At 41.0% G+C, this 18,069-nt stretch overlaps 1 protein-coding gene across 1 annotated transcript in view; it reads left to right on the top strand.

Annotated features, from left to right (window-relative positions):
- Positions 1-18,069, top strand: part of PPME1 (protein phosphatase methylesterase 1) — a 42,443-nt gene that overhangs the window by 7,716 nt on the left and 16,658 nt on the right. Inside the window, exons 2-3 of the mRNA XM_037878989.1 lie at positions 11,284-11,377; positions 14,911-15,003. Of these exons, the coding sequence (XP_037734917.1) occupies positions 11,284-11,377; positions 14,911-15,003 (187 nt within the window). The remainder of the gene's footprint in view (positions 1-11,283; positions 11,378-14,910; positions 15,004-18,069) is intronic.

Genomic DNA, 18,069 nt, shown 5'->3' with positions numbered 1-18,069 from the left:
AATAGAGCTGCTTACCTACTTCATAGGGATGTTCTGAGGATTAATGTTTATACACTTAAACCCATTCCCCGATCAACCTTTTATTTAGATTAATTATGGTAATTTGTTTTTTAAAAAAAACCCACCCTAACATACACAATTTGCAAAAATGATCTTTCAGCCTTATTTTATGTAAACCTTCCCATTTCTTGTCCATCATCTCTTCTTGTATTTACATTAAATATAACTTGGAGTCTCGTCCTATACAGGACCTTGTATTGGGTCCACGTACTGTAAGCACTTTGGCAGGGAACCTGTCTTAATTATTTCAGTTAAAGCACTGTGCGCACCTATGGCACTATAAACAAATGTTAAGTAGTCGCTCTGAGATACTCATAAAAACGTGTGTAGTCAGTGCTGTTATCCTACTTTAATATTTAAGTAAAATATTTATACACCAATATTTTTCTGGAGTTAAGCCTGTCTTAAAAGCAGGATGGAAATCAATTTGCAATCCTATGTTGGTCTGTTGTGCTGTCAGTGTTCACTTCTGTCATGTGGTTCCTGAAGATAGGTGGCTCCAAAATGTTTCTTTTTAATGAACGTAATATTCAGAAACATTTTCCTTCATACATGGAGTGATATATGCTTGATGTCATGGGACCTTTCAGCCTACAGACTAAAGTGGCTACAATTTCTTTTGATAACAATTTCCTTGAGTTCTTTTGCAAAATACTGGTACATTGTGTGATGTATCTTTTACATCAGTACAACAGATTCCTAAATACCCAACTTACTGACCCTTTTTAAAAATTTTTGACTTGGAACAATACACAAAATGAAAGCCTAGTAAGTTCTGGTCGCTTCTTATCCTCTAGTTGATGTCATGTTGGCTTTGTTAGTGTTTCTTGCTTCACTTCATTCATCACAGATTAACAGAGATCAAAATTGCAATGAATATATCTAGTAATTTCACATGGATTGAAAATACTTGCTGTTTGTTCCTGGTTAAGTTTTGCAGTTAGATAATATAGATGGAGTGCTTCTTAGTAATAATACTGCTTAGCACTTCTTCCCATCTTCAAAGAGCTTTTAAATCTCCTCTGTATATGCTCTGGCTAGTGGAACAGTAAACATTTTGAAGCTGTAAAATGTGTAGAGTTATCAACACCCCCTGCCAGTTTTTAAGATTTCACAGTCACAATTTGCTGTTGTGTTTTTCTGTCTCCTGTTGCTGTGTGAAAGGCCCACGCAAACAAGGAGAAAACGACTGACCACACAGGGAAATAGTAAAAATGACTATAAATAAAAATATGCGTCAGTGCAAGGGGCTGGATTTGATGACCTCTTGAGGTCCCTTCCAGCCCTATATTTCTATGATTCTGTTATATTACCTCACCCATCTTGTCTCTCTAATATCCTGTGGCCGACATGGCAACAACTAAACTGCATAAAGAAAGTGCTGTCAGATGTGCAAAGTAAATCTAAAGAAACATTTTTCTCTAACCTTTTGTTTATAATCATCTTAGCTATTACTTGGAACAAAAAATAGACAGGAATGTGATTTTTTTTTTTTTTTTTTTTTTTTTTAATTCTAAGTTGATATGATACCTTCTTCCATCATATTCATGCATCTGTTCACCTGGAGAAGAGTTGGGTTTAATTTTTTCAAATTTGGGAATAGGCCCAATGGAATCTGGTTAGATTTAGTAGCTTAAAATGTTAGCACAGAGGTGGGCAAACTACGGCCCGTGGGCCACATCCGGCCCGCAGAACCCTCCTGCCGGGCCCCTGAGTGCCCGACCCGGGAGGCTAGCCCCCATCCCCTCCCCCGTTGTCCCTCTCCCCCGTAGCCTCTGTGCCATGCTGCTGGTGTAGTGTATTAAACTGCTCCGTGTAGGAATGTGCAACAATTTACTACACTACACCGGCGCAATGCTCTGGGCAGCGAGGCTGTAGTGCCATCAGCCACAGGTCCTCTGTGCTGCGCAGTAAGGGGGTGGGGGTGGGGGTTGGATAGAGGGCAGGGGCATTCGGGGTGGTGGTCAGCGGGTGGGGGTGTGGATGGGGTCGGGGCTGTCAGAGGGCGGGGGAGTTGTATGGGGGCAGTCAGGAAGGAGGGGGACTTGGATGGGGTGGTGGGGGCGGTCAGTGGACAGGGAGCTGGGGGGTGGATGGGGCAGGGGTCCTGGGGGGACTGTCAGGGAACAGGGGGGGTTGGATGGGGCAGGAGTCCCGGGGAGGGGGGGGGGCGTGAAGTGGGGTGGGGGGGTGGCGGATAAGGGGCAGGGGCACAGCCTCCCCTAACCGGCCCTCTATACAATTTCTGAAACCCAATGTGGCACTCAGGCCAAAAAGTTTGACCCCCCTGTGTAAGCATGAATGGTTAAAATGAGTACTGAAAGGTTAAAATGGCTGCTGCAGCATAGTGCTGGCTGGCTTTAACAGAGCTACAAGATGTACATTTGATTTTTCTCACATCTTAGAGTGCGCTGCATCTCTTTCTGCTAACTAGCTCCTTCCAGAGACAGACCCCTTGTTCTAGTTAACCTCCTCCCCCCCCACTATTTGTATTTTAAGTATTCACTGAATACTCAGATCCGTTATTTGATAGCAAGTTTAATACTGAAAACAAGGATTTGTCACATGCTTTTTATTAACTGAATCAGTCTATTTCCAGGACCCTTTATCATCTTTTGTCACAACAGGATTTGACTGTAGGTGGTGCATATTTGACTAGCACAGTGTGTTCCTTTTAACATGTATCCTAGGATTTGTCAAAAAGGAGGTGGATGCTTCTTGCTGGGGAATGGAGTATTGCATAGGAATAGAAGTAACTCCTGTCATGTCTGCTGCTTCACTCGTGGTACGTGCACATGTTCATTATACAATGGCGAGGATAAGCCACACAGTAGGTTAAAATTAGCTGTCGAAAGTGCCCAGAACTAGTTCTTTGATTCTGATTTAATTCACAGTGTGTGTTAGTTGGCTTGGTTTATTGTTTAAGTTCTCAGATCAATCTACAAATGTTATTACATTGGATCCATTTTTATTTACTGTTTTAGTTTGTTGGACATGTTAAAAAGCAGTAATTAGTTATTCTCCATCACAGTTTAACTATTTGGCCAGAAAAATTCTGTTTCAACATGAAAAGGTGCAAAATCACAGCTGTTGTTGGGCTTGCATCTGATTTTTGGATGCCTGCTTGATATGTCAAGGAAAATAGAGAAGGAAAAGATGTATTGGATTCTATCTAGTATATTCCTTCAGAGACCTGTGGAGATTAATTCTCTGCTTCATGTTCTCCGTTGCTTTTGTGCAGTCCATTTTGTAAAATATTTGCTTGTTTGCTCCATCTCGCCGATACATCTTCCTCCTGTGTAATACACAAGTGTTCGCTTGAAATAAGATATTTTTCAGCCTTCTGCAGGCCCCAGCCATCTTGTGAAAAATTTCATACTACTTCTCACTCCTAGTAAGAGAGCCCAGTGTCAGATCTTAATCCTGCTATAATATTGTTTTAACAAATCTTTTTTTTTTAATAAAAGTAAGTAAGCTGCAGATATATATCTTCGTTAGAGATGGAAGGACCTGTTAACTCCTAGGACATCTACTCTTTTCTGTCCCATTCCCCCTGCTAATAGAGGATTGCTAGAATATGTTGTCCCATCACATTTTAAATGTCTCAAATGGTGGGGCTTCCACTACTTCCCTTGGAAAACTCTCTATCTAAACGTTAACATTTTAAAAAGCTCACCTAGTCAGAGGCAGTTGCAAAAGATGAAGTGTCCGCCTCCAGTGAGATGCAGGGCAACTTCCTGGCAAAGAGCCCAGTACTAAAGTCAAAGTAGTAGGTTTCCTACCATACTGTTCTCCCTGGGTCCTGCTCAGATGTTCAGTCTTTCATATTAGCCTCTGGTTAATAGGCATCTGGAAAAATCTGAAGGCCCACCTCCCTTGATTGTTGGAAGGAAGGAAGAAGGAACTTTCTCTTTTGCTAGCTTAAATTGCACTGTCTTCTGATCGCTGCCTACAGCAGGTTTGGGGTCGGGAAGGAAGTATTGCTATCCCTTCCTCCTGACCTTGGTTTCTTTGATCCTCTTTTCCTCATGAAAAGCTCCAGTTCTCCCTGCTCATAGTTCGGAACATAAGAGCAGCCATATCGGGTCAGACCAAAGGTCCATCTAGCCCAGTATCCTGTCCTCCAACAGTGGCCAATGCCAGGTGCTTCAGAGGAAATGAACAGAACAGGGTAATAATCATCAAGTGATCCATCCCTTGTCGCCCATTCTCAGCTTCTGGCGAAGAGGCTAGGGACACCACCACCAGTTTTCCCAAGCAGACACTGTGAAAATTGGGCTGTTTCAGTGTTATTTATAGGTTGTAAATAGCAGGCATGAAACTGACTAGAGTTTTTTGTAAATTGCAACCTGGCCCTGCTTGAGAAAGCTCATAGTAGCTGGACAGAGGGTGGTGCTTTTTATCTGCAGATTCCAGGAGATGGGATTGCATCAGGTCACTCCAGAAGGATTTTCTTTGCTACCATAATTGTTAGAGATGTCTCTTTTTAAAATTTTATTAAATCCTACAGTTATAAATATTATTTAAAAGGACTGATAGCAGCAGTCACACACAGGATTCTCTATTGACCAAAAATATCCAATCCAGCCAAAGAAAGTGCACAGTAGAAAATGCCATAGAGACAGGGCAAAAAAAAAACAACCAACCATTTTTTAACTAACATTTATCAAAAACCATTTAGGAGTTCTTGGCATGTAAAAAACCCCCACAAATATAAAGTCAACTTCATAAAATCGTCTTACTAGTCAAGATTCAGTGATTTATCTGGAATATGTATTTGTAGATATAAGGCCAAAAGGGACTATTCTGATCATCTAGTCTGATCTGCAGTATAACGCACACCAGAGGACTTCTGTGAATTAATTTGAACGAGAGCAGATCTTTTAGAAAAAACATTCAGTCCTGATGTTAAAAATTTCCCGTCATGGAGAATCCACCACAACCTTTAGTAAATTATTCCAGTGGTTAATTATCTGAACTGTTAAACATTTGTGCCTTAATGCTAGACCAGTGGTTCCCAAACTTTAGCAACCTGTGAACCCCTTTCACTAAAATGTCAAGTCTTGCAAACCCCCTCCTAAAAATAAATATTTCTGGGGATGTTTCTCCTTTACCTGAGTATAAATTATAAAAGCAGTGATCTTGGAAATATAAAATTTGTTTTTATGACATGCTTATTACATACTATTTATTACTAATTTGATCATTACAGTATTTTTATTACCTTATGAAAACAGCAACACTCTTCCAAGATCTCACATTCGTAGCTTGTATCACTTTGAATAAGCCTGTTATAAGACAAGGCTCTTATGTTTCATCAAGGAGTATCAGATGTGAAACAGCATATAGGTATTTAAGAAGCCAGCTCCAAGAGTTCCTCCTACACAAGCATTCAGGTCTTGAACAGTCCAGGCAAACAATGCACGTTACAACAAAGCTTAAACTTGTTCTTCGTAACAATTTTAAAAACAAAACTAGCTGCCTATTTAATTTTAAAAGCAGCAAAAAATATCCACTTCCCTTTCCATTTCTTATGAGGAGTCTTGAAGTTTAAATCTCCCCAGTATGATAGATATGCTTGCTTTGATCTGCGTAGCTCTTGGAAGTCCAGGGGCTCTAGGCTGCTGGCCCCGTGCTGCCTGGGGACCCTAGGGACAGCTCTGTCCACCATTAGGGAATTTTTCCCTGAGAACCCCCTGTAACATTTCACAACCCCCCAGGTTTCTAGTCTGAATTCATCTAGCTTCCACTTCCAGTCGTTGAATCTTCTTATGCCATTGTCTGCTAGATTGACGAGCCGAACCCTCTATTATCAAATTGATGTTGTGTAGATACTTATAGACTATCACCCCTTAACCATCTCTTTGATATCAGATCTTGTCAAGCTAACTTATTTTCCATAAACCCATGTTGATTGACATTCATTATACTATCCTCCTGTAATTCTTTATTAAGAGTTCCATAACGGCTGTTCCATTATTTTGCCCTGGATTGATGGCTGGCTGGCAGACTTATAATTACCCACCTCACCTTGTTTATCCTTTTGAAATATTGGCATAACATTACCTTTCTTCCAGTCTTCTGGAACTTCCCCAGTGTTCCAAGACTTACAGAAAATCAACATTAATGGTCCAGAGAGCTCCGTGGCCATTTCTTTTAAAACTCTTGAATGCAAGTTATCCAGACTTCCTGGTTTAAAAATGACTAGCTTTAGTAGCTGCTGTTTGACGTCTTTCTTAGTTACTGTTGAAATTGAATGTTTTTCCATCCTCCTAATCATACCATATGAATACATCATTGGACTTTTTTCCAAATATAGAACAGACACTTTTATTGAACGCTTCTGTCTTTTTTGCGTTATTGACAATGGTGTAATTTCCATCTAGTAACAGACCAATATCATTGTTAGGATTCCTTTTGTTCCTAATATACTTTAAAAAAACTCTTATTCTCTTTAATCTTGGTGACCATAGATTTCTCCTTGTGTCCTTTTTTGCTTTCCTTATCAGTTTTCTACAGTTCCTAGCTTTTGATTTATACTCCTTACTATGAACTTCCAATTCCTTCTGTTTGTTAGCCAGGCTCCTATTATTGGTGTATAAGCAAGTAAATAATTAATTTTCTTCACATCCTTTTGTATCTGGATTGTTTTTGTTCACATCATAATGATTTTGTGTTAAATGAATGCTCATTTGTTCCCTCTTTTCACCCTCTTTTGTTCTTGGTTTAAAGCTCTGACTGGTCTAGCCCTCTAGAAGATTGGTTCCCCTTCCACTGAGATGGAAGCCAGACAAACTGTACAGAAAGTAGACCAATGTTCCACAAAATCCACACCACCTTATGCCACTTGCCTAGGCAGCAATTCACTTCCAAAATCTTCTGCCTTCTGTTATCTTCGCTTGTGGGACAAGAAGGGTTTCTGTGACGATCACTTAGCCATTCTTCTCCTTCAGAGTTCCCTGAAGTCATCTATCATCTGTCAAGTATCCCATAAAGCAATGTCATTAGTGCTGATATGCACTGAGACCAGTGGGTCCTTGTCTGCTTATTGCTTTTGCAGAATTTTCTTTCAAAGCACCAGGGAACTGTTAGCACATAGCAGCAGGGTACACCTAGGCTGAGTTAGCGCTCCTACATGCTATGAACTGTAGATTTGCACCCCACCTTGCCATGCACTAACTCATCATTTAGACATGCCCTTGGCATAGAGTCCCCAAAAAGGATAGTCTTTCTTCCTTGGATGAATGGAGATCTTTATGGGCTCACCTGACTTTTTTACAGGTTGGGCTGAGCAGTCATCCACAGATGTGTGGTGTGCGCCTCTCTGCTTCATTCAGCCAGCTGGATCCTCAACATCAGCGTTCAAATCTCGTTTTTCACATTCAGAAAATGAGAGGAAGCTGAGATAACAGGATTTCTCATTATCGTAAAAATAGGTGTGTGATTGTATCCTCTCTTAATTGACGCTTGACAGCGAATAATACTGAAGCCTGGAAACCCAGAGAAATACATCTAGAAATAGAATGGAAAATAGATTTTATTTTTACAAAACCTCAAGCTGCCTCTCCGGGTCTTTTTCATTTAAAAAACAAAACAAAACAAAAAGTTAAAATTCTGTAGAAATGTCCCACATTCAACAGGGAAGATTTCCTTCTAAATGTGGGAAGTGGATGTTTCGAGCCCTGTTGTTAATGTTCTCTGCTGATTACCCTTCCCAGAATAGAAGCGGGGGGGAAAAAAGACAGTTAAAAATGGTCGTCTGGTACTCATCCTCTCTGCTGCTTTTGTCTTTGCAAAAGCAAAGCCTTGTTGGTCCTGTTGAATGAGTTTAACACAGAGAGAGATTTTTGTCCTATGCATCATCAACAGAATTGTCAGCAAAGTTTCCTTTCTAGGTTCTCTTATTCGTAGTGGTGATATAAGGGTGAGAGAGACCGAGAAAGACCTTGAGCTCAGCTGGATTTCTAGTTTCGTGGTTGAGTTTTCTGTTATGGCAGTTGGGGGGGGGGAATCCTCTTCAGATTTGTAAACTGGGCATTACTGTGCTGTGTAACATTCCCGCAGTGTCTCTTTTACAGCTTCATACTCAGAATAGGCTGCATTTTGTGTAGCAGCTCGGCACCTCAGAGTGTATTGTTACCAATTTCAGGTCACAAAGTGTAGTTTTACTCAGTGCAATTGCTAGTTCTTGCTGCTTGCTATTCCTAGTGATATACCTGTCAATAAGCAGGGCTGGAGGCTAGATCCTTGTTATAAGGGGGGGAAGTAAGTCTGCTTGCTCTAATATTGTGTTATTCCCTCTAGGGAATAAAGGACAATATTCACATTTTGAAAAAGTACAGTACTGCAAAAGAGCAAGCTTTGCTTTATTGCCTGTGTTCAGGCTCCAGTCTCTGGGGCTGTTCAGTGCTGGGTAGGAAGTCACCAACTGGCCACATAAAGTTGCACCAACTGAGAGCCATGATTGAGTGGGCAGCAAAAGGGACTGTGCATGGTGGACAGGAACGAAAATGCATACATTAGAAGGGAGCTGTAGTGCCTCCCAACACCTTTGCCTCTTGAGTGCTATGTGCTGAATGCTCCAGAGAGATGGCAGCATTTCGTATTTAATGTTTTGAATAGCCCAAGTGATCAAGTCTTTTCTAGCGACAGAGCGGATTCCACAGAGGCATCAGTAGTACACACTGCCTTGCTGACATGCCTTATCTCCCTCACCATAGAGAAAACCACCAAAGGAGTCAGTTACTTACATACAAAGTTCACTGGCACTTTAATAATACGTAAGGTCTCTATGGACCTGATGGAACAGACGATTTCCTGTATACATCATCTGAATCTGTTCAATCCAGCCATTGATGTCTGGGCTTCTGTTCTTAGTCCACTGTTAGAGAATAGCTTTCTAAGCCAGTAGTGTTAGCATGAAAAGAGACCCTTTCTTATTCTCTGTACCGATGACCGCTCCCTTATGAATCTCTCAGGTATACGTAGTCCTGGTTACACAGTACAATGCTCTTTCATGGAGTACTTTCACAATGATTGCAGATATCTAATTGTGAAACCATCTGTTTTCTGGGCTATATTTCTCCCATGTGTGCTATTAAATACCTAGGAATATTCAGCCAACTGGATCACTCAATTGGCCATTGAATTTTTTGGTGAAGCTAGAACTGTGTTTCTCAAGCAGTGGGTCTTGACCTCCAGGGGATTCACAAAAGGTAATCCAGGGGCTTGCAAGACATTTAAAACTCTATTAAAATCTAAAACAAAAACTTGCTTCGACATTCCCTTGCCCTTCAATGTCAAGTATTCTTTCAGCCTCTCGAAACACACACTAATTATATTGGCTTAGCATTGATACTCTTCCATATATTTTTTTATTCTTTTATGTGAGTCAAGAAGATTTTTTTTTTTACTTCGAATAATCTGAAAAGGTTGAGGAACACTTTTAGAGTAATATCCTTCCTAATGGTATGTTGTATTATGGAATGTTCTATTTGTCAACCAGGGGAAACCAATTATTTGAAAAATAAAGTTTTGGTATTTTCCATTAGTACAGAATGCCCCTGTAATATCTCTTTGCCTAAACAATCTAGGCAAGATGTTGACAGCTTGATTTTTATCTCACTATTAGTTTCATCTATGCTGCTCCTGTGATAACACTCCAGTAACAGGCAAAGAAGCAGTTGGGAGAGTACTTACTAACACACCGATCAAATTCTCACAGTCCAAAGGCTCAGCAGGACAATATATAAGTGGAAACATAGACTCTGAATTTGCTGGCTCTTGTGGAGTTAATCATATTTTACTTCAGTATAACTTTTGGTAATGCTGCAGTACATACAGCATTTAGATATTCGACCTGTGTACGTACATGTTTGTTTTATGTGATTAAAATAGATTCCAGAGAACTTTTTTTTATTAAAACTCTCTCTTGTGTCATAGGCCCCGACTTTCCCTCTTTTTCTTGTAAGCGCTCGGCCCTCCTCCCCTGAGCGCACCACGTTCCCTCTCCTTCCCCTCCCCTCCCCCCCCCCCGAACATGCTAATGCTGCCAAGCCGGGGGGTAAGAGGAGCTTGGCTGCCAGTGGATGCAGCGCACCCACAAATTTTTCCCTGTGGGTGCTTCAGCCCCAGAGCACCCACGGAGTCAGCGCCTATGTCTTGTGTAAACTTCCAGCCTGGGATTTAGCTGTTCTATTCCCATTAATGTTAATAGGCATTAAATAGGTAAATCCCCATATACCTCACTATATTTAACTTTTCATTCCATAGTTTCTGCACTATCTTGTCAGTCACAGTGAAATTTGCATCCTCTTTCTAGATTATCTTCATTGGTACTAACTACACTGTATAACAAGAGGAGACTGTTGTTGGCACAGTTCTGATCCCATCACAAACGCTGATTTATCAGATGTAGAATATTTTTATTTAGATCAGAGGTTCTCAAGTTGGGGGTTGGGACCCCTCAGGGGGTTGAGAGGTTATTACATGGGAGGGTCACGAGCTGTCAGCCACCACCCCAAACCCTGCTTTGCATCCAGCATTTATAATGGTGTTAAATATATTAAAAAGTGTTTTTAATTTATAAGGGGGGGTCGCACTCAGAGGCTTGTTATTTGAAAGGGGTCACCAGTACAAAAGTTTGAGAACCCCTGATTTAGATGCCATGCTAGATTAAAGATCACCCTTGCTAAGTGGCTGACTCTTTACTGTTCAAGCCAAAAGCATCAAGACGGTTTTTGTAGATGGCCAAATTCCATTTTTAATTATGGTCCTTGGGCTGAAGCATAAAATTAGGACTGTATGCCACTCTCGATCAACAGTGGAACTCCTGATGTTAGTGGAACTTTGCACAAAGATTAAGGATAGACTCTGACCTGTCTGTAGTAACCTTTTCATTATCCTAAGAAGTCTTGTTCAGTATCACTTAGTGGGAAAGCATTCTCACCTTCACAGCTTCCTCTATTTCTGTCCTTTGTTTCTCTCTGATTTGCCGCAAAGAAACCTAATGGGAGGTAAATGTGATTGGCTAATGACTATAAAACTGTTAATACTGTATGAGGGAACTACAGGCAAAGTATCCTTCATTTTCTATCCTAACCCTCTGTCTAGTGTTGCTGTGACATGTATATTGTTAAAACATGCTGTTTCATCAGCTTATGGCAATTTCGAAGTGAAGCATTATAAAATACTTATACTCTTGCAAAAAATTTTGTTTTGCAGTCCTGGAAGGAAACGAGACTTTTCCCCAGTCCCTTGGAGCCAGTACTTTGAATCTATGGAAGATGTTGTGGTTGAAAACGAAAATGGCAAGGATATATCCTTTTATTTTGTTCCCAGACTGAATTCTTCCTGATCTCAAGTGACTGGTGGGATTGTGTATCTTGGAGGTTCAGGGATTCTTTTACTTTTTTTTTTTTTTAATTGTTCCCTCTATTACCCATCTTTTCCTTTGTGCTAATCAATGCTACTGCCCCAGGCAACATCTGTGTGCCAACAATTAGGTTGCAGAGGGAAAATATCTAGAAAAGTTGGCTTCTTGGTATTGCTTTCTCGCCTCAGTTAATGTTTGGTCATTCAAAACAGTGTCCATGGGACCTAGGTAATAGTGTTAATGCTCTAGCCTTTCTCCTCTGAAAATGTGAGATCAAATTCTAATACACGCACACACAATGAGTTGACTGTCGGGTTAGTTCAAGTTCCTAGGATGGCCACTCTTCTAGTGCGGGTTTGTCAACATCGCACAAGAACCTTGCAGTTTTTAGTACAATCATCATTCTGTTGAGTCCAGGCCATGACAAGGATAACACGATTAGGTGCAGGTCAGGATTGAGGTGCATTGGCACAGCTGTGTGGGAGAGGTTTACACTATGTATCTGTACTGGGATGAGAGCGAGCCAGGCATCTGGAGACACTGTTTCACTAGCACCAAATTCACCAGGGGAAAACCTCTCTCTTCCGTAAAAGACGCTTAACTCCTCTTACGCTTCACCATGTTCATTCAGCCTGTGGATGAGTGATGCCCTTTAGCAATGTACTACTGGCTGCATGCTAATTGGGAATGTGGGAGGAACTCACTTTCCATAGAGAGAGGAGATCCGTAGCTAGGTTGAGAGCTTCTCTGGTGCTACCTCATCCTTCTCCTGGAACGAAGACACCTTTAAATTCTGCCCAGGATTCTGAAAAACCTTGCCAGTAGAGACTGCCTGAGAGATGCTCTGAAACAGTACATTTCCTGAGTGCCTTCTCTTACTCTGCCCACTCTGGTTGTCCATTGGGAGCCAAGTGATGAATCTGTCCAACTGCCAAGGAAATCCCTTGAACCATTCAGTTTCAGGAGCAAGGGGAACAAAAAGAAGGCTAATGCACAGGAATAAGGAGCTCTGAGTTCTTTACCTGGCTCTGCCACAGATGCTCTGAATGACCTTAGCCAAGCTATTTCTCTCTCTACCTCAGGTTCCCCATTTATAAAATGGGAACAACACCTGCCGGTCAGGGTTCTTGTGAACCTTACTTATTGTTCATAAAGTGCTTTGAGATCCTTGAATAAGACGTGCTGGAGACCTGCAAAGTAGCATTTCTATAGGTTAAACTTTGTACAAATTAGTATAACTTAAACAGGTCTCAACTGCGAAGTGAGACAGGAAAAGTAAATCCTTTCCAGGCTGATAGGAAACCAAATTACAATCCAAAGCCAAGAGCCATTATTTCTGTAGGTCCGGAAGTGTGTGTGGTGCATTAGATGATTAAAAGAAAAGGAGTACTTGTGGCACCTTAGAGACTAACCAATTTATTTGAGCATAAGCTTTTGTGAGCTACAGCTCACTTCATCGGGTGCATAAAAGTGGAAAATGCAGTGAGGATGTTTTTATACACACATCATGAAAAAATGGGTGTTTATCACTTCAAAAGGTTTTCTTTCCCCCCACCCCACTCTCCTGCTGATAATAGCTTATCTAAAGTGATCACTCTCCTTACAATGTGTATGATAATCAAGGTGGGCCATCTCCAGCACAAATCCAGGGTGATTAAGGAATATTACTCAGGTTGCTTCCATAGGACTTTACTTACTTCACTTGTCACTACTGTCCATTGTTTTCTCTTGAATCGTGTTCTGCATAGATTAGGTAGCTCTCCCAGGTTTCAGAGTTCCTACTGACTTATTTGTATTACAGTAGCACCTACAGCCTCTAACCAAAATTGGAGCCCTGTTACGCTAGGCAGTGCACAAAAACATAGTAAACGCAGTCCCTGGCCTGCAGGTGGCGTTCTAAATAGATGAGACATTCAAAGGGTAGAAGGGAAAAGAGCAGAGGTGAAATGTAGAGCTGGCTGGAAATTTTTTGACAGAATATGCCAATTCATTGAAATTGAAACATTCCAGTGGTAATCTCCCCAGCTCCTCAGCAGCCGGGAGTCTGGGAGCCTCTCAAACTGGAACTCTCACGGTTGTCAGGCTCCCTGCCATGCAGCCAGGCGCCAGGGCTGTCGGATTCTAGCTCCCTGCTCTCTGGCAGGTCCCTGGGAGTCAGGTGCTGCTGGCTGCTCCATTTCATTTTTTATTTCTACTTTTTGTTCCAATCCCCGCCCCCTCTCCCCTCCCCCTCAAAAAAAAAAAAAAAAACTTTTTCAAAATGTCAGGATTTCTCTTGAAACAGAAATTTTGTATTTTAGCCAGCTCTAGTGAAGTGACTTGTCCAATCAATCTGGGGCAGAGCTGGGTATTAGAGCCCAGAGCTCCTGACTCCCAGTCCAGTGTCCTATCCCTGGCGCACACTACCTCGAGATCGGTGGGTTTTAATCTTTTTTTCTCCATTTGCGGACCCCTACACAATTCTGAATGGAGGTGTGGATCCCTTTGGAAATCTTAGACGTAGTCTGTGGGACCCTCTGGGATCCGCAGACCACAGGTTGAAAACCGCTGCTCTCGTGATTGCTGCTTTTTTAGCTGGCTTTCCAGCATATGCAGATATGCTGTAGGGAGACATCAGCTACCTTAACGAAGGCACTATACTAACTCATGGATTCACAAGGGTAATTTTATTGCCCACAGTGACATGTATAGGTTTGTCTGTTTCCTCTGACAAGTGATGGGAGAGTGTAGTAGACAAAATGCCAGTTTGTGGTCCCCAACAGTATCCTGAGCATTCCAAGCTTTTAACTTCATTTTTTCCTGTTGATTTGCTTTCTTTGATACACGTTACGTACAGTTACTATTTTCATGGAGAAGAGGGGGTGTGATGAGGAGGTAAGGAATATAATAGAGTATGGGATGATGGGGAGGTAGGCAGTGAAGGTAGGTGGATAGCATGGGCTAAACTTTGCTCCTACTTGTAGCTTGATCTATAGATTATGTATTAATATGATTACTTAAGAATTCCCAGTTATCACTCTGAGATGTGACAGGTTCTTGTCCCAAGATCAGGCCCAGTATTAAAATTACTGTTCAGTTGTGAACCCTGATGTGCACAGTTGCAACACTCGCACTGTAGGAACCCTTCTGTATTTACAGTAGTTTATTAATACATTTAGCAAACATTCTAACCCAGCCAGGTAGATGACAGTAACACAGAATGTACATCTGAACATCCATATACTCACACCATCCCTTGTTGAACAACCTGAAATGTTAGCAATTATCTTCCTCATCACCATCACCTTCCTCCTCCTCATCAGTGGCCATCATTCTGTACAAACCTATTTAAGTTGAACCAAAGGCAGAATTGGGGCTTTCTTATGTCCGTGAGTAATAATAAAGTGGTGGCAACCTTGTATGTGCTGTTAACGGTCTAACTCAGTAGTTTGTTTCAGGTAATTTTATTAAGAAACATTGTCCTTAACTGTTCATACACTTTTCGAATTTATAAAAGTGGATCGGAGGGCCCTGTCTTACTTCTGTTGCATGGTGGAGGCCATTCTGCTCTTTCCTGGGCTGTGTTCAATGTAAGTAGATATATACAAATGTTGCGTCTTCCATCCATGAATGACATGAAAATATGAAGTCCTGCTAAGCATGGGATAGATCATTCAGAAAGGTCCTTTTAATCTGCCTAACTCATGCATTTGGAATCTTTATCACAAGCAGTAAATATATTTTATGAACAAAACGCATCAAAGGCCGAGCGTCTGCCAACAATTAGGATGTGGAGCTTCATCAAAGCAACAGCAGTCTCCGTGCCTCTGACCTGTTTTAATCTGAGATGCCAGGATCTTGCTCGTCACAATTATACCAACCTTTTTTCCCCACATTGACTTCCCACAGATAACCGGAAGATGATATTGACAACCTTTAATGGAGAGGAATAAGTTTTAAGCTATCTGACTTTTTACCTTGAGAGTACTGGTGTGGCATTGATGACGCCACATTATGACCAGGTTGAATGGTAATTCAGAAAGCCTCAATGCTTGAGAAACACTGAAACCCAACCTGATGTTGTGTCAATGGGAGCAAGTTTCATGGCTTAACTCTTTCCCTTCCAACAAATTTTTTATATATATATAAAGCCTACAGGTTATAAACCCAACCAATAGCAGCATGTGTGGCTGTACTTGGGACCCTGACCTTTAACCCAGCAACTCTAATTGTAGACCTTGGGTCCGGTAGGTGGGTCTCTCTCCATCTCTTGATCTAGTCTGTCTAAGGTTTTTCTAGGGCAACTTTTAGTGAAGTATCTGTGAACTTTATAAAAACCTTAAACAGATCAGGTACACGCCAGTCACATGCAGTTTTCACTGTGATATTGGTCCTCGTGCAGTTAGGCCAGTACAAAGTGACACTCTAGACACTATGAATAAAGGTCCACACAACTAAGGGGAATGAACAGCTTGCAAGCATTTCGGAGTCCCAAGATGATCACCACTGAATAAAACAGAGGTTGTATACCTCACCATGAATCATGTTATAGTCATCAGCTAAGAGGTGGGGTGTTAAAATTCTGAGAGATGTGGGGTATTGGGTCAGGTGCCTCACGATGATTTGACAGGCTAGGTTAGTTCTTTTGCATGTATAGGCTGAGTTGACACACATCTTGTCAACTGAAGTTTGACCTCCAATGTGGGGCAAGTGTTTTTCAAATCAGCACTTTCTTATTGAATTTTATAAAAACAACGAGGAGTCCGGTGGCACCTTAAAGACTAACAGATTTATTTGGGCATAAGCTTTCGTGGATTAAAAAACACCACTTCTTCAGGTGCATGGAGTGAAATCCATGCATCTGAAGAAATGGGGGGTTTTTACCCACAAAAGCTTATGCCCAAATAAATTTGTTAGTCTCTAAGGTGCCACAAGTACTTTTTTTTTTTTTTTTTTTTTGCGAATACAGACTAACACGGCTGCTACTCTGAAACCTTCCATCCTTTCTAAAATTCTACTTCTGATCGGTTTAAATACTATCTGTTACACCATGATGCACAGCAAATCTGGAGTTACCCCACTAAATTCAGTAGAAGAAACTCCAGAGTTATACCATTGTAACTTCTAGTATTACAATTATCTATGCAGTTTCTGGACTTGGCAGTTAAATAGTGTATAGCATGCATGTCATTTGACTTTGCCCTAGACTCACAAAAACTGTACCTGGAGAAAACTACAAAGACAGTTAGTCCATTCCATTCTGCTGTCAGTATCCACTTGTTCCCTGTGTATATTTTTTTAATGAAAGTTTGCTCATATGTTAACTGTTTAGGATGATGGGGCGGGGGGGGGGATTTAAAAATAATTGTATGGGTAAAGACTAAATAAAATTACTACAAGCAGAATCTACCTATCTTTCTCTCTCTGCTCATTGGTCTAACAACTTATTGGTAAATGTAATGGTCATGGATGTATTTGTTCTTGTCTCACCAAAGCAGTTCTGTTCTGGTAAGTCAAGGTCATGAGAGAACTTCCCTTACTATCACATCATTCAGATTACTCTCTTACATTGTGATTTTTTTAGCAGATGACCTTACAAACTGCTTGTTAAATTAATGCTTCGTTTTTTACCATTGGCAAACCGGGGTTAAAAGTTGATTTTTAAATGGTCTAAAATCGTTTCTGGCTGTAGTTGTTCTCTAGATTGTGGCTGCCACAATTATTTTAGAATTGGGAAAAGGAAACCCATTGGAAAAAGTAATCGGAAAGACACCATTTTAATGGCCAATATCTCATGACATGCTGGGTCAGAAATGAATGTTCTACATCAATGACAGAAAGGGATTCTCATATCTGAATGGTATAAAGCATTCATTTCTAGCCCTACTGGTTATGAGATACTGTCTTTAGGCCCTTGGTCCAGCAGTGTATTTTCCCTGGACTTGAATATAGTAAGTTCTGAAACTTCAGGTCAGTGTAACTGTCAGTCTGTGCCTATCAGGTAGATGGTGCTCTCTTGCTCTTCCTTCTTTTAAGAGCCTTTTAACAGATTTCACCACTACCACTGGGACACGATTTCAGCGATTGATTTCACAACACACAATCCTATTTTTGAAGCCTTTTATTCAGCACAGAATGCCACTTAATCACCATGGTGCGTGAAATAACTTATGTAAATTTAGATGGCAGGAACAAATAATGAGACGTGATCTTATTGCTAGCCTGGTGTTACTTTAAAAAGCATCATAATTTGTTAGTAACCCAGAGGAGGACAAGAACACTCCGTTTGGTATATTTCAGTGTTACTGTAAAATTCCATTCTTTGAGAGCGAATCGAGTCTGTGCTGTAAAGCAGCTGCTATATCTTCTTGCCTACTGTGGAGGCAGTGCTAATTTTGGAACATGTGGGGGCTTGGAAGGGAACGTATCACTTCCATGTGTATAATGGTATTGCTGCACTTCAGTTTTCAGAGGTGTTGTAGAGATTGAAACTCTTATCCTAAGAAATTTGATTTCTCATTTGTCTGAGATATGGAATGTAGTGGGGGGTAGGGGGAATATCCTTGGTAATCAGTTGACTGATGGTGAAAAGGGTGGTGCTTTTTTATTTACTAATTTAAAGATCACTTATACTAAAGATTCTTGCTTCAACTTTG

Source organism: Chelonia mydas, chromosome 1 (assembly GCF_015237465.2).
Source record: "Chelonia mydas isolate rCheMyd1 chromosome 1, rCheMyd1.pri.v2, whole genome shotgun sequence".
Lineage (NCBI taxonomy): Eukaryota > Metazoa > Chordata > Testudines > Cheloniidae > Chelonia > Chelonia mydas.
The sequence above is the reverse complement of the archived record's forward strand: the minus strand, read 5'-3'. Positions and strand labels throughout refer to the sequence as shown.